This window comes from Excalfactoria chinensis, chromosome 5 (genome assembly GCF_039878825.1).
Source record: "Excalfactoria chinensis isolate bCotChi1 chromosome 5, bCotChi1.hap2, whole genome shotgun sequence".
Taxonomy (NCBI): Eukaryota; Metazoa; Chordata; class Aves; order Galliformes; family Phasianidae; genus Excalfactoria; species Excalfactoria chinensis.
This window is the reverse complement of record NC_092829.1, coordinates 1,941,902-1,952,777: the sequence shown is the minus strand read 5'-3', so window position 1 is coordinate 1,952,777 and position 10,876 is coordinate 1,941,902. Positions and strand designations below refer to the sequence as shown.

Sequence of the window (10,876 nt, the reverse complement as noted above, 5' to 3'; positions counted from 1 at the left end):
ACCCCCAACCCCCCCCCAACCTTCAGCACGTGCCGCAGCTCCTCCCCGCCGCCCGCCCGCGGCCCCTCCCCCAGCGGGCGGGGCTGCGCCTGCGCGGTACGGCCGGAAGTGCGGCCCGGCGGTTGTTGGTGCTGCGCGGCGCCCGCGGAGGTGAGGAGGGGGGAGCGGCCGGGCCGGGCTGCGAGGGCGGCCTGCTTCGGTCCGCCGTGCCGGCAGGCGGTGTGTCCGCACGGAGACCACGGTGCTGTGCCGTGCGGGGAGCGGGAATCGCCTCGGGGCCGCTCGGTGCGGGGGGAGCGTGGCTGAAGGCCGCAGACGTTGTGTGGCGTGTGTTGTGTGGTGCGCAAATAGCGCTGAGGGGGGGAGGAGTCGGTGCGGATCTGGGGGACGCGAGGCGGGTGGCGGGGGAGGGGGCCCAACTTTGGGAGCCCCAAACGGTGACTCCCCGCCTCCCTGGGCAGCACGTTCTGAGCCTGACTGCTCTCACTGAGAAGCTGCATTCCTTAAGACCCAACCTGACCTTCCTGGCACAGCTCGAGGCCGTCACCTCCTGTGCTGTCACTGGTACCGGGGAACCCCCACCTCACCGCCACCTCCTGGCCTGGAGCTGCTGAGAGCAATGAGGGCTCAGCTGAGCTCCTCCACACTCAGCAGGCCCAGTTCAGCCGCTCCCTGTAAGATGTGCTGCAGACCCCTCACAGCTCTGTTGCCCTTCTGAAACTTTCCTGAGTGACATGAAAGCTTCTTTCCCTGGAACATCGTTCTGAAAGACAACAGCTTGTGCTTTATCATCTTTTTGTTTTGCTCTGGTTCTTTCCCTTGATGGGTTTTGAAACTGACGTTATTCTATGTAGCACCGGATCAAAATGGCTGACGATAATGAAGACCTGCAGGCAGATGAAGAGCTCCCAGCTCCAGCTGAGGACAGCTTTGAGCAGCTGGAGAACGACAGCCCTGCCGAGCGCAGCGGGCACGTGGCAGTCACTGATGGGCGCTGCATGTACGTCTGGGGAGGATACAAGGTATGCTCTGCTCTGTGCTGCTCTGCCTGTCACACCTAGTGCTGGTTACTGTGTGCTTTCTGTTTGGATGTGGCTCTGCAGGCATTCAAGGCCAGGCTGGATGTGGCTCTGGGCAGCCTGGGCTGCTGGTTGGTGAGCCTGCACACAGCAGGGGATTGAAACCAGATGAGCATCATGGTCCTTTTCAACCCATTCTGTGATTCCTCCTCTAAAAAACAAAAGCTCCAGTTATAAAAGCAGAACATACAATCTGCTATGAAGTGCACTCCCTGCAAAGTGGTGCTTTTTGTTAGACCATTGTCAGCACAACTGTCTGTTGTATGTTACCTGTCACAGGATGGTTATTTAACATGTCGATGTGCATGGCAAGCGCAACCAATCCATTCTGCAGTTTCAACAGGATTCAGTGAGTGAAACGTAGCTCAAGACAAAGCTTTGGTGTATTACCATCCCTGGAGGTGCCCAAGGCCATGGGTGGGCTCTATAGGCAGCCTGAGCTGGGGGGCAGCCAGCCCACAGCAGGGGTAGGGCTGGGGGCTGTGTGGTCCCTTCCAACCCAACCGTGCTGTGGTTCTGTGATTATTCTGTTGGTGTCACGGGAATTACAAAGAATGCTTTGGCTCCTTTGTGCACCCACAGCTACCATGCCTGGCATACGAACAGAGGGTTTAGCTTCCACGTATCCCAGCCTGTGTCCCTGCAGGGAGTTTGGTCCCCAGCTGAAACAGTTACAAGGTCCAAGCTGCTGTGTGCAGGCAGGAGGTCCAGGAGTGCAGCAGGCGCTGCTCCTGTTGTTATTGCAGGTTGGGTCTCTGAGGGGTTGTAAACATTCAGAGCAGCCTGTAACTCAAGCATCCTTTTTCTTTTCTGATCTGTTCTGCAGAATGCCCAAGTTAGGGGATTTTATGACTTCTATCTGCCTAGAGATGAAATATGGATCTACAACATGGAAACTGGAAGATGGTACAGTAAATAATTAACTTCATATTTTTTGCTTTATGAGAAAAAAATAGTCTTAAATTGGTACCATGACCACACTGAGGGTCTGTGGACAGAACGGGACCTCCCTCACTTCTTTATTCCCTCCTATTCTAGTGTTGCTTATGTGCGTACAATGCTTCCAAAGTTGTTATTTTGTGGTTTTTTCCACGTGATAAACAAATTTTCACAGGAGTGAGTGAGGTGAAGTGGGACATGGAGCTCAGGGAGGCAGTACAGGCAAACGTCAGCATCAGCATGGGGTGTTCTGGGATGTCTGGTGTAGGATGCAACACCTGAACACTGACTTTGTACCATGTGCAGATGAAGAAAGCATTGTGGGCACCTTCTGTGCTTTGTTTCTTGTCCTTTGTGTTAAGTATTTATGCTGCCGATGAAACTGCTGTGTCTGCTAAGACCGGTAGGGGCCATAAAGTTGAGTGGAGCTGCGTGCCTGAAAGCACAGGAGGAGAAGGGAACACGCTGCTCTGATGCTGTAGCTGGCTGGGGCCACGTGCTGTGAAGCCCAGTCTCCTCGGTGCTTAGCAGAAAATGCAACTTCAGCACTTCTTGCAGCTGTCAGAGTGGTTTGGGGCAACCTTAAGCGTGGAGCGGAAGCTTATCTTCGTGTTTGTGGTGTTTACAAGCATTAAAGAAAAACAGCAGCAAAATAAAACCAGCAGTTTAAACGGGTGTAGCATTTTTGCCTGGGAATCTTCTGGCGTATGGAATGGGAAAAGCACCCTGAACTCCTGCACTGGGCAGACAGGATTCCTCCCCCAGAAACCATGTGATAGTTAAGCTGTCTTTTCCCCACCCTACCTCCCATAGTGCCTGCCTGGTGTTGTAAACTGCTCGGCCTGTGCAGGTCTGAAAAACTCAGAGCGATCTGTCAGAGATAAAGATGTAACGGTGGTGGTACAGATTTCCATTGCTGTTTGTTTTGGTCAAATATAATGTTCTTATCTGTGCTTGTAGGAAGAAAAGTAAAACAGAGGGAGATGTTCCACCCTCCATGTCTGGAAGTTGTGCTGTGTGTGTAGACAGGGTGGTGTATCTGTTTGGAGGACACCATGCACGTGGCAACACAAACAAGGTCAGTAATTTAGTAAACCCTTTCTCACATGTAAGTTCCTCATCGTTGGCTTTTGATCCCATTCTGTACAGAGACAGAGTTTTCAGTTAATTAAAATGGATCCATAGCAGCAATATCACCTTAGCAAATCACAGAAGCATTTTCTTCTGAATAGCTGGACAGATTGGAAATTGTTTCAGAGCGTGAATGTTAATAATGGGATACTGAGCGTGAATCCAGGCACTGTGTGCTCCTACTGGCAAGCAGATAACAGCCTTTGTGCCCCATCAGCAACTTCCTCAGGTGCAAACTAATTGAAGCCATCTTTTTGTGCTTGCCTGAGAGATTCTGACTAACAAAATATTGTGTCGGCACCTCCAAGTTTGCTTCTTTGAAAGGGGGAAATTTCCAGAGGTCACTGAGTTAATATCAGGAGGTGTTGTGCTTTAAGAACATGGACAGTTGTGATACTGTGCACACCTTCGTTTGGTTCCATTGCAGCTTCTGGATGGTCCCACTCTGTGTGTGTGGTCCTGGTACTTCTGTAAAAGGATGTTTGGGGTCTGAATCTGCAGGAAGATCTTTGGATCTGCAGTTCACTCCAGATGTTGTCAGTGCTCTGTGCAGTGAGGGAGAGAACTCAGTGCTTGTGTACCAATCCGTGCTAGTTACAGGTTGTTATTGTAACATCAGTCAGACGTAAGCTTTAGGCTTAACTGTTTGGGTAAAAGAAATCTTCTTATTTTCTACAGTTCTACATGTTAAATTCCAGATCCACGGACAAAGTGCTGCAGTGGGTCAGAGTGGAGTGTCAGGGGGTCCCCCCTTCATCAAAGGACAAACTCGGCGTGTGGGTTTACAAAAACAAGTAAGGCTCCAGCAACAGAGCACAGCTGTCCTTGATCCTTTTGTCTGTGTGTGTGTGTTTTGTTGTTGCTGTGTCTTTTTATTCGAACAAGAGCTGCAGCAGGACTTCTATCCTGCAGCACAAACGTGCTTTGGGAAGATGCCGGGTTTGTTCCCCAGCCTTTTACATCTGCTCCATCCTTTAGCTGTTGCTAAATGGAAAACCCAACTCCTAGGCTGGGTGTGTGTAAGACACCAAGTATCCACGTGTGTCACAGTGCAAGGAGTGGGCTCCTCACACGCTGATCTTCCACAGTGCCTTCTTGGTCTGTTGTTCTAAAGGAGGGTTGCTTCTATCAGTGTCGTTCTTGGTCAGGACAGAGAAGCCTGTCCTGGGATTCCCATTACACACAACATGCAATCTGTTGGTCCTGTCTTGGGGAACAGCCTGTGTGTCTTTGATGGTTTGAGAGCAGGAAGGCATTTTAATTAAAAATACCCTTCTATTGCTTTTTCAGCAATGCATGTTCTTAATGCTGCCTGTTTTGTGCTGGTTGCATTTGCTGTGGGATCCACTGCAGAGAAAGGAAAGCTTGCAGAGTGCCCACGGTGTTGCTTTCCAGATTGCAGGCATAGAGAGAGAGTTCACTGGTAGCTTTGCAGGACCTGAGCTGTGGCAGTGGACTTTTGTTGGCTGTGTAGGTTGTTTTCTGTTTCTTCGTTAAGACCTGGCAGAAGAAGAGGCCCCTGCGCACAGCAGGCACTTGAGCTCTCCCTTTCAGCTCTCTCCTCTCTGGTGGCTTCTCTCTCACCCACACGCTGTGTACGTTCCATGGCTTCTCACAGGGCTGAATCTTTGGGGATTGGGGAAATTGAGCAGCACGCTTGGAAAGGGCAGAGGCAGGAAGCTTCAGGTGTGGGCACCCATAGTTCTGTGTGAGAGCCCTGGTAGGGAAGGCTGGAGCACAGGGAGCAGGCAGCAGGGCTGTAGCTTTGTTTTTGGAACAGCTGCAAAGCTCAGCAGCCTGGGGCCTGGGAAACACCTACAGAGGGATTCTGTGTGGGAGGTGGGGTTGGTTGGGCAAGAAACGGGGCCCCACGCCTGGAAAACATGCACTGTTGATGTATTGGAAATAATGAAATCAAAGGTGCTTCCCTGAGTTCAGTCTGAGCCCACAGAGCTTTAATTTGTAGAGAGAAATGTGGTAACGTTCCTAACAGTTGTTGTTGCGTGGTTTGTTCCAGGCTGATCTTTTTTGGAGGCTATGGTTATTTTCCTGAAGGGAAACAACGAGGAACTTTTGAATTTGATGAGACCTCATTTTGGGTAAGCAGCCCTTTCTCACCTTGAAGCTGTTCCTGTTGACTCCTGATGTTTCATTGCTGCTTACTAAAACTTCTCTGTTAATGTTTTTAAAGAACTCAGGTCTTCCTAGAGGGTGGAATGACCACGTGCATGTTCTGGACACTGAAACATTTACTTGGAGCCAGCCTATAACTACGGTAATTCCTGCTCTTACAGCACTTGAAGTTACAGAAGTTCGTGCCGTATCTCTTCTAGCAGCCGGTGAAATCAAATGCGACTCTGCCAGGCCTGAATTCACTGCTGACATTTAACTTAGATCGCGTTGCTGATGAAAGAAATTCTTCCTAACCTCTGTGCCTCCACCTGGTGCAACTTCAGGCTGATAACAGATGCTGGTTTACTTTGTTTAACTGGCTTCTCCCTCCTCCCCACAAGCCAGAGGTTTGCCTGTTCTTTCTTCTCAATCATTTTTCCCACTGAGTTGCTTTCTTTCCTGCTTCATTGGCCTTGTTCTTAAGGGGAGCTCAGGGAAACAAAGTTCATGGTTTCCTGTCGTCCTTGCTGCAGCATGGCAGCTCGTTGTGGGTCACTTGGCTGCTGGATCCTTGTCAAAACAAAAAGCTCTGCAACTGCAAATAGGCCCCTTTTAAAGTGTCCCAGCAGCATTTGGGAACAGGCAAATGGAGCGAGGGAAGAAATTAACTGTGAGACAAGTAACTCCTCGCTGAACTTACTGAGGATTTGCTTTGTCTTAATACTTATGGATCTTGGATATTTCACAGTAGCTCAAGAAAAATCCTGTCTGACATTCGTTATATCATTACCTGGTTTACAGTCTGAGGTTCTGCCCCACGCTTTATTGCCCACAGAATGACTTTTCACTCCCTGCTCCATGTGACCTTAAGTCTGATTGTAGCTCAGCCCCTGGTCTCCTTGGCTGGCTGCTTTGTGGAGCTGGGATGCCTTGCTGACCGCGGGGGGTTTCTGTTGGAACGAGGTTTCCTTTTGTTAATGTATCTGATAAACATCCCTTCTAATTTCAAGTTTTCTTTTCCCAGGGTAAAACTCCATCACCACGAGCAGCTCACGCGTGTGCTACGGTGGGGAACAGAGGCTTTGTGTTTGGGGGCAGATACAGAGTAAGTCACAGCCCCACTGAGCGCTGTGCTACCAAAACCCTGCAGGAGTGCTTCAACCACGCTCTGCTTTGTTATAGGAGTCCCGAATGAATGACCTTTACTATCTGAACTTGGATACGTGGGAGTGGAATGAAATGTAGGTACTAAAACTCCAGTTCTTTAGTGTGGGAGGCAGTATAAAGGTGTCATCTTTATTTACGTCCAGTCAATCCAGTGGAGCTTATTAAACTGCAGTAGGTGAGCAGACACAAGTAGGATTATCTCCCTGGTTTTTGCCAGCAGGGTTTTTCAAGTCCTCTTAGGAACAAAACTTTTCACTTTAGACACAATAAAAACTTGCTGTTGGGTCGTGACTGTGAAGTCACGTGGTTCAGAGACCTGAAAAATAAGGAGCAGAAAAGAGCAGTGCTGTTTTGCTGTTGCACATCGGTGATTCGTGCTGCTTTTATTCTAACACAGACTGGCACAAGGCGTCTGCCCGGTGGGCCGCTCCTGGCATTCCCTAACACCCATTTCCTCAGATCATCTCTTTCTCTTTGGAGGATTCACCACTGACAAGCAGCCATTAAGTAAGTCATTCCAAAAGGATTTTGTTTGTCTGTTGTTAAATTTAAGAGCCTGAGTTACTGCCTAGTCACTGTAAAGTCTTTGTACATTCCTTCCACATCCTGTGATCCAATTCCTTGTGGCCAACAGCTGAGCTGACAGAGTTGGAGTCACTGAGTGTGTGCAGACAGTGCAACTTACAGAGCTTGGGCTGCTCTGGAAACAGCACATGCAAATTGCAATTAGTGACAGCTTTGCATTTCTCCATCTTTCCTCCTATTAAATTGATGTTTTCAGACAGGCAGCCCAAAGCTTCACAGCATGGCCTGGGTTGCAAAGGCCCACAGTGCTCATCCAGCTCCAACCCCTGCTGTGTGCAGGGTCACCAACCAGCAGCCCAGGCTGCCCAGAGCCAAATCCAGCCTGGCCTTGAATGCCTGCAGGGATGGGGCATCCACAGCCTCCTTGGGCAACCTGTTCCAGTGCATCACCACCCTCTGGGGGAAAAACTTCCTCCTAAGATCCAACCTGAACCTCCCCTGTCTCAGTTTCAAACCATTCCCCCTTGTCCTATCACTGCCCACCCTCACAAACAGCCATTTCCCTCAGCTTTGCAGGGTTTGTCCTGAAAAGCTTGATTTATCTATGACCAAAGATGCACTGTATTATAGCAGAGTGCACGTTTACTGCAGCAAACAGAACAGAACTAAAGGAATCCTTTTTTTCATTTGGGGTTTTGCTTGTTTTCAGGTGATGCTTGGATTTATTGTATCAGCAAGAATGAGTGGGTACAGTTTGAGCATAACTACTCTGAAAAGCCCAGGTATGGTGGTGTACATTTTCTTGGCAACTTAGCAAAGACAAAAAGAGTAATGGGGCTCTTCATGGTGGCAATGAGGGAGGACGGACATCCCTCCTCACACTGCTTGTGTTTCCTTACAGCACTGTACCCTGTGTTAGCAATTCCTACTCTGCAAGCACCGATGTGCCGGAGGGGGATGAAGGGGAGGAGGCAGCGTGCAGCTCAGTGCCTTGTTTGTGAGGCAGCAAGAATCAGAGACCTGGGGCTGGCTGTGCAGGCTGAAGGGGCCCTGAGCTGTGTGTGCCAGCACAGGAGCTGGCTGGAGCCCATGTGTCCCTGCTGTGCCACAAACACACTGCTCGTTGTCCTCGCTCAGGGCTGCCCCTGTGCTCACCCGGGGTGTTTTTGTGTTCCATAAAGACCTACTGAGTAAATCAGAGGTGATGACCAGCCATTTAAAGCATTAAAGCAGTTGTGATGCACGTGTTTTGCATAGTAAACAGCTGTGTCGTGTGAGCCGTGACCCACCGTGTCTGGGGAAGAAGTTTGGGCTGGGGTTCAGTGTGTTACAGCAGCAGTGGTTCCCAGTCTGTGCCCTTGGGCCTTGCTGCTGGCAGGGTGAGGAGGGGGCTCTGTTTGAAAGCTGAGCTGCTGCATTATGAGCCTTCCAGAGGTACAGGTTGTGTCCCTTCAGCCTTGTGACTCGAGGGGGCCGCAGTCTGCTCTCACAGGCTGTATTTTCATTGCAGCCATCCTCCAGGAGCGTGTATTTGATGTGTGCCTGTACCTGCAGGCAGTTGAGCCCCACAGCCCTGCTCTGAGCAGCCTGCACAGCTCACCACTTAGTGGCCAGGAGTTCTCTTCCTCTGACCACAAACACTTGTTGCATTGGTCAGTGCTGCAGGATGGTGCTGGGAACGCAGACCGGTGTGCAGTAGCTTGAAATACAAACCCCAAACATGGCTTTTTGGGCAGAGTTTTGTTGAATGCTGCCTTCTGTTTGCAGGCTGTGGCACACTGCTTGTGCAAGTGAAGAGGGAGAGGTGATCATCTTTGGGGGCTGTGCCAACAACTTGCTCGCCCATTCGAAAGCTGTAAGTTGATCCCAAGCTTTGCTATTTAGGGATAATAGGGAGTATTAATAATACTAATAATGAGGTAATAGGGATAATAGGGAGTATTATGGTCTGTAAAATCCCCACGTGGCTGGAAAGTGACTGGGAACAAGCGTGGCTGTGCATTTTAATGTAAGAACCAGTGGGCGTCAGGTGGAACCAGCAAGTGGCAAACAAAGAGTGGTGCAACACAGTCATGTCATCCTTATAAACAGCAATAAATAACTGTGTTTGCTGAGCCTGATGCAGTCCCTGTGCCTGCAGGATCTCGGTGCAGATCCCTGGAGACCTGGGAGCTCCGGCAGCACCCACAGGGGTTGGGTTGCTGCTGTTCTCTTTGCTGAGCAGGTGCTGGGCAGGCAGAGCAGGACACGGGGCACTGATCCTCCTGTGGTTCCCTCAGTGCCAACTGCAGGCACCACGGGGTTTGGTGGGCAGTTCTGAGTCCAGCTGACGTGCTGCCTTTGTGACCTCCAGCCCCCAGAGCTGTGTTGTCTGCCTTCCTCACCGGGGTCCCTCTGAGCCTTGCCTGGTTTGGTTCTGCTGTTGTGATGGGATCCACACAAACTGATCCTCTCTCTCTCCCCCTCCCACGTGCAGGCTCACAGTAATGAAATCCTCGTGTTTTCTCTACAGCCACGATCTCTTGTAAGGTAAGAAAGCAAGACTTCAGCATTAAGCTGTGGGGTCCCCTTCTAAAGCAACTGGTGCAGGCTTAGTGCCCATCCCACATGCTTGAAAACATTTCTTCCTCTGAAGGAGCTGAAACAACCACAGCTGGGTGGGGGAACAGAGTGAGATTCCATCCATGTGGCAGTAAATGTTACCAGCTCACCTTCAGGGCTCACCTTCAGGGCTCCGTTGGTGCTGAGCCGTGTGTTCCCTCCCGCAGGCTGTGCCTCGAAGCGGTCATTTGCTTTAAGGAGATGTTGGCCAGCTCCTGGAATTGCCTCCCCAAGCACCTGCTGCACAGCGTCAATCAGCGCTTTGGAAGCAACAACACGTCTGGCTCCTGAGCCCTGTGTGCCGACAGCCCCGAGCGGTGCACGGATATCAACAATAAGGTGTAATAATTAATTGTACCACGTGTGGCAGACATGAAACCTGTATAGATGACGTAGCTGTACTGTAGGTAGTCGCTTCCCGCCTTGAAGTTGCATGTGAATGGCCTAGAGAAAAACCTATTTTTGTGTAAAGATGTTTGCAATAAATGTATTTAATGCAAGCAGAGGTGGGTGCTGTGCTTCAGCCAGACCCAGCTGGGGGTTTGTGCACCACGAAGTACCTGTGAGGGCCAACCCTGAGCAAATGAGGTGTGGATACGTGGAAATGACGCTGCCTGGAGTCCCACCTGGTGCTGTGGATTCAGTGGCCGTGCAGGAGATACTGCAGCCACGGGAAGGAGCAGCACTGCTTTAGCCTGGGCTGATGAGTGCTGTGCTGGCTGAGTCCTGCTTTAGTCTGCGCTGTTCGGGAGCTGCTTATTGTGCTTTGTCACAGAGCTCAGAGAAATGGGATTTGAAAATTGTACGTGACCTAAACTTGTAAACCTTCCGCTGTGGAAGCACCGCGACTCTGCTTGGTTCTAGTTTGGTCTATGAAACTCTTCTATGTTGTGGAACTTCAATTGTGAACCGTAGCTGGCAGATATTCTGCCCTGAGCAGCATAACTGTGCCCGAGCCCGCTGTCAGGAACCGCAGAGCTCACCTGCAGCAGAACAGCCTGAGCCACAGAGCTCAGCCTGGGGGCACCTGGCGCACAGAGCTGTGCTGCTGCTGGGAATGGCTTCCATCTTGTTTAGTGACAGAAGTCAATAAAAGCTGACTTTAGCACATAACCCTGCACTGCAGTGTGTGCCCTCGTTTCTTTTCTGAGCTTCAGCTGGGGCTTCAGTGAGTGCTGTGGTGTGGGGAGCCTTTGGGAGCTGCAGGCTGTGCTGCTGAGCAGCTGCACATGGACTCGTTCTTGTGCTGCTCCTTTGCAGGGTGGTGTTACACAGCGCAGGGTTGTGCTGCAGGAAATCGGGGCCCACCTCAGCTCAGCTCA

General features: G+C 50.6%; 1 protein-coding gene across 3 annotated transcripts; it reads left to right on the top strand.

Annotated features, from left to right (window-relative positions):
• The first annotated feature begins 20 nt into the window (after positions 1-20).
• KLHDC2 (kelch domain containing 2) lies at positions 21-10,672 on the top strand. Of its 3 annotated transcripts, none has more exons than XM_072336877.1 (14): positions 21-150; positions 855-1,022; positions 1,906-1,985; positions 2,979-3,096; positions 3,828-3,943; positions 5,167-5,248; positions 5,341-5,424; positions 6,286-6,366; positions 6,444-6,502; positions 6,826-6,935; positions 7,663-7,735; positions 8,721-8,808; positions 9,430-9,482; positions 9,722-10,672. In XM_072336877.1, exons 2-14 carry the CDS (start codon positions 867-869, stop codon positions 9,843-9,845), a joined length of 1,224 nt encoding a protein of 407 aa, XP_072192978.1. In that variant the 5' UTR covers positions 21-150; positions 855-866; the 3' UTR covers positions 9,846-10,672. The 3 variants fall into 3 exon arrangements, with proteins under 3 accessions (XP_072192978.1, XP_072192977.1, XP_072192976.1); XM_072336876.1 differs by having other exon boundaries at positions 145-241; XM_072336875.1 differs by lacking the exon at positions 21-150 and adding an exon at positions 159-285.
• Positions 10,673-10,876: the final 204 nt, after the last annotated feature.

Coding starts and splice junctions, on each gene's coding strand:
- KLHDC2 (XM_072336877.1), top strand. CDS start 867: ATGGCTGACGATAATGAAGACCTGCAGGCAGATGAAGAGCTCCCAGCT. Junction 3,944..5,166: donor GTGTGGGTTTACAAAAACAA/GTAAGGCTCCAG, acceptor GGTTTGTTCCAG/GCTGATCTTTTTTGGAGGCT. Junction 8,809..9,429: donor TGCTCGCCCATTCGAAAGCT/GTAAGTTGATCC, acceptor TCCCACGTGCAG/GCTCACAGTAATGAAATCCT.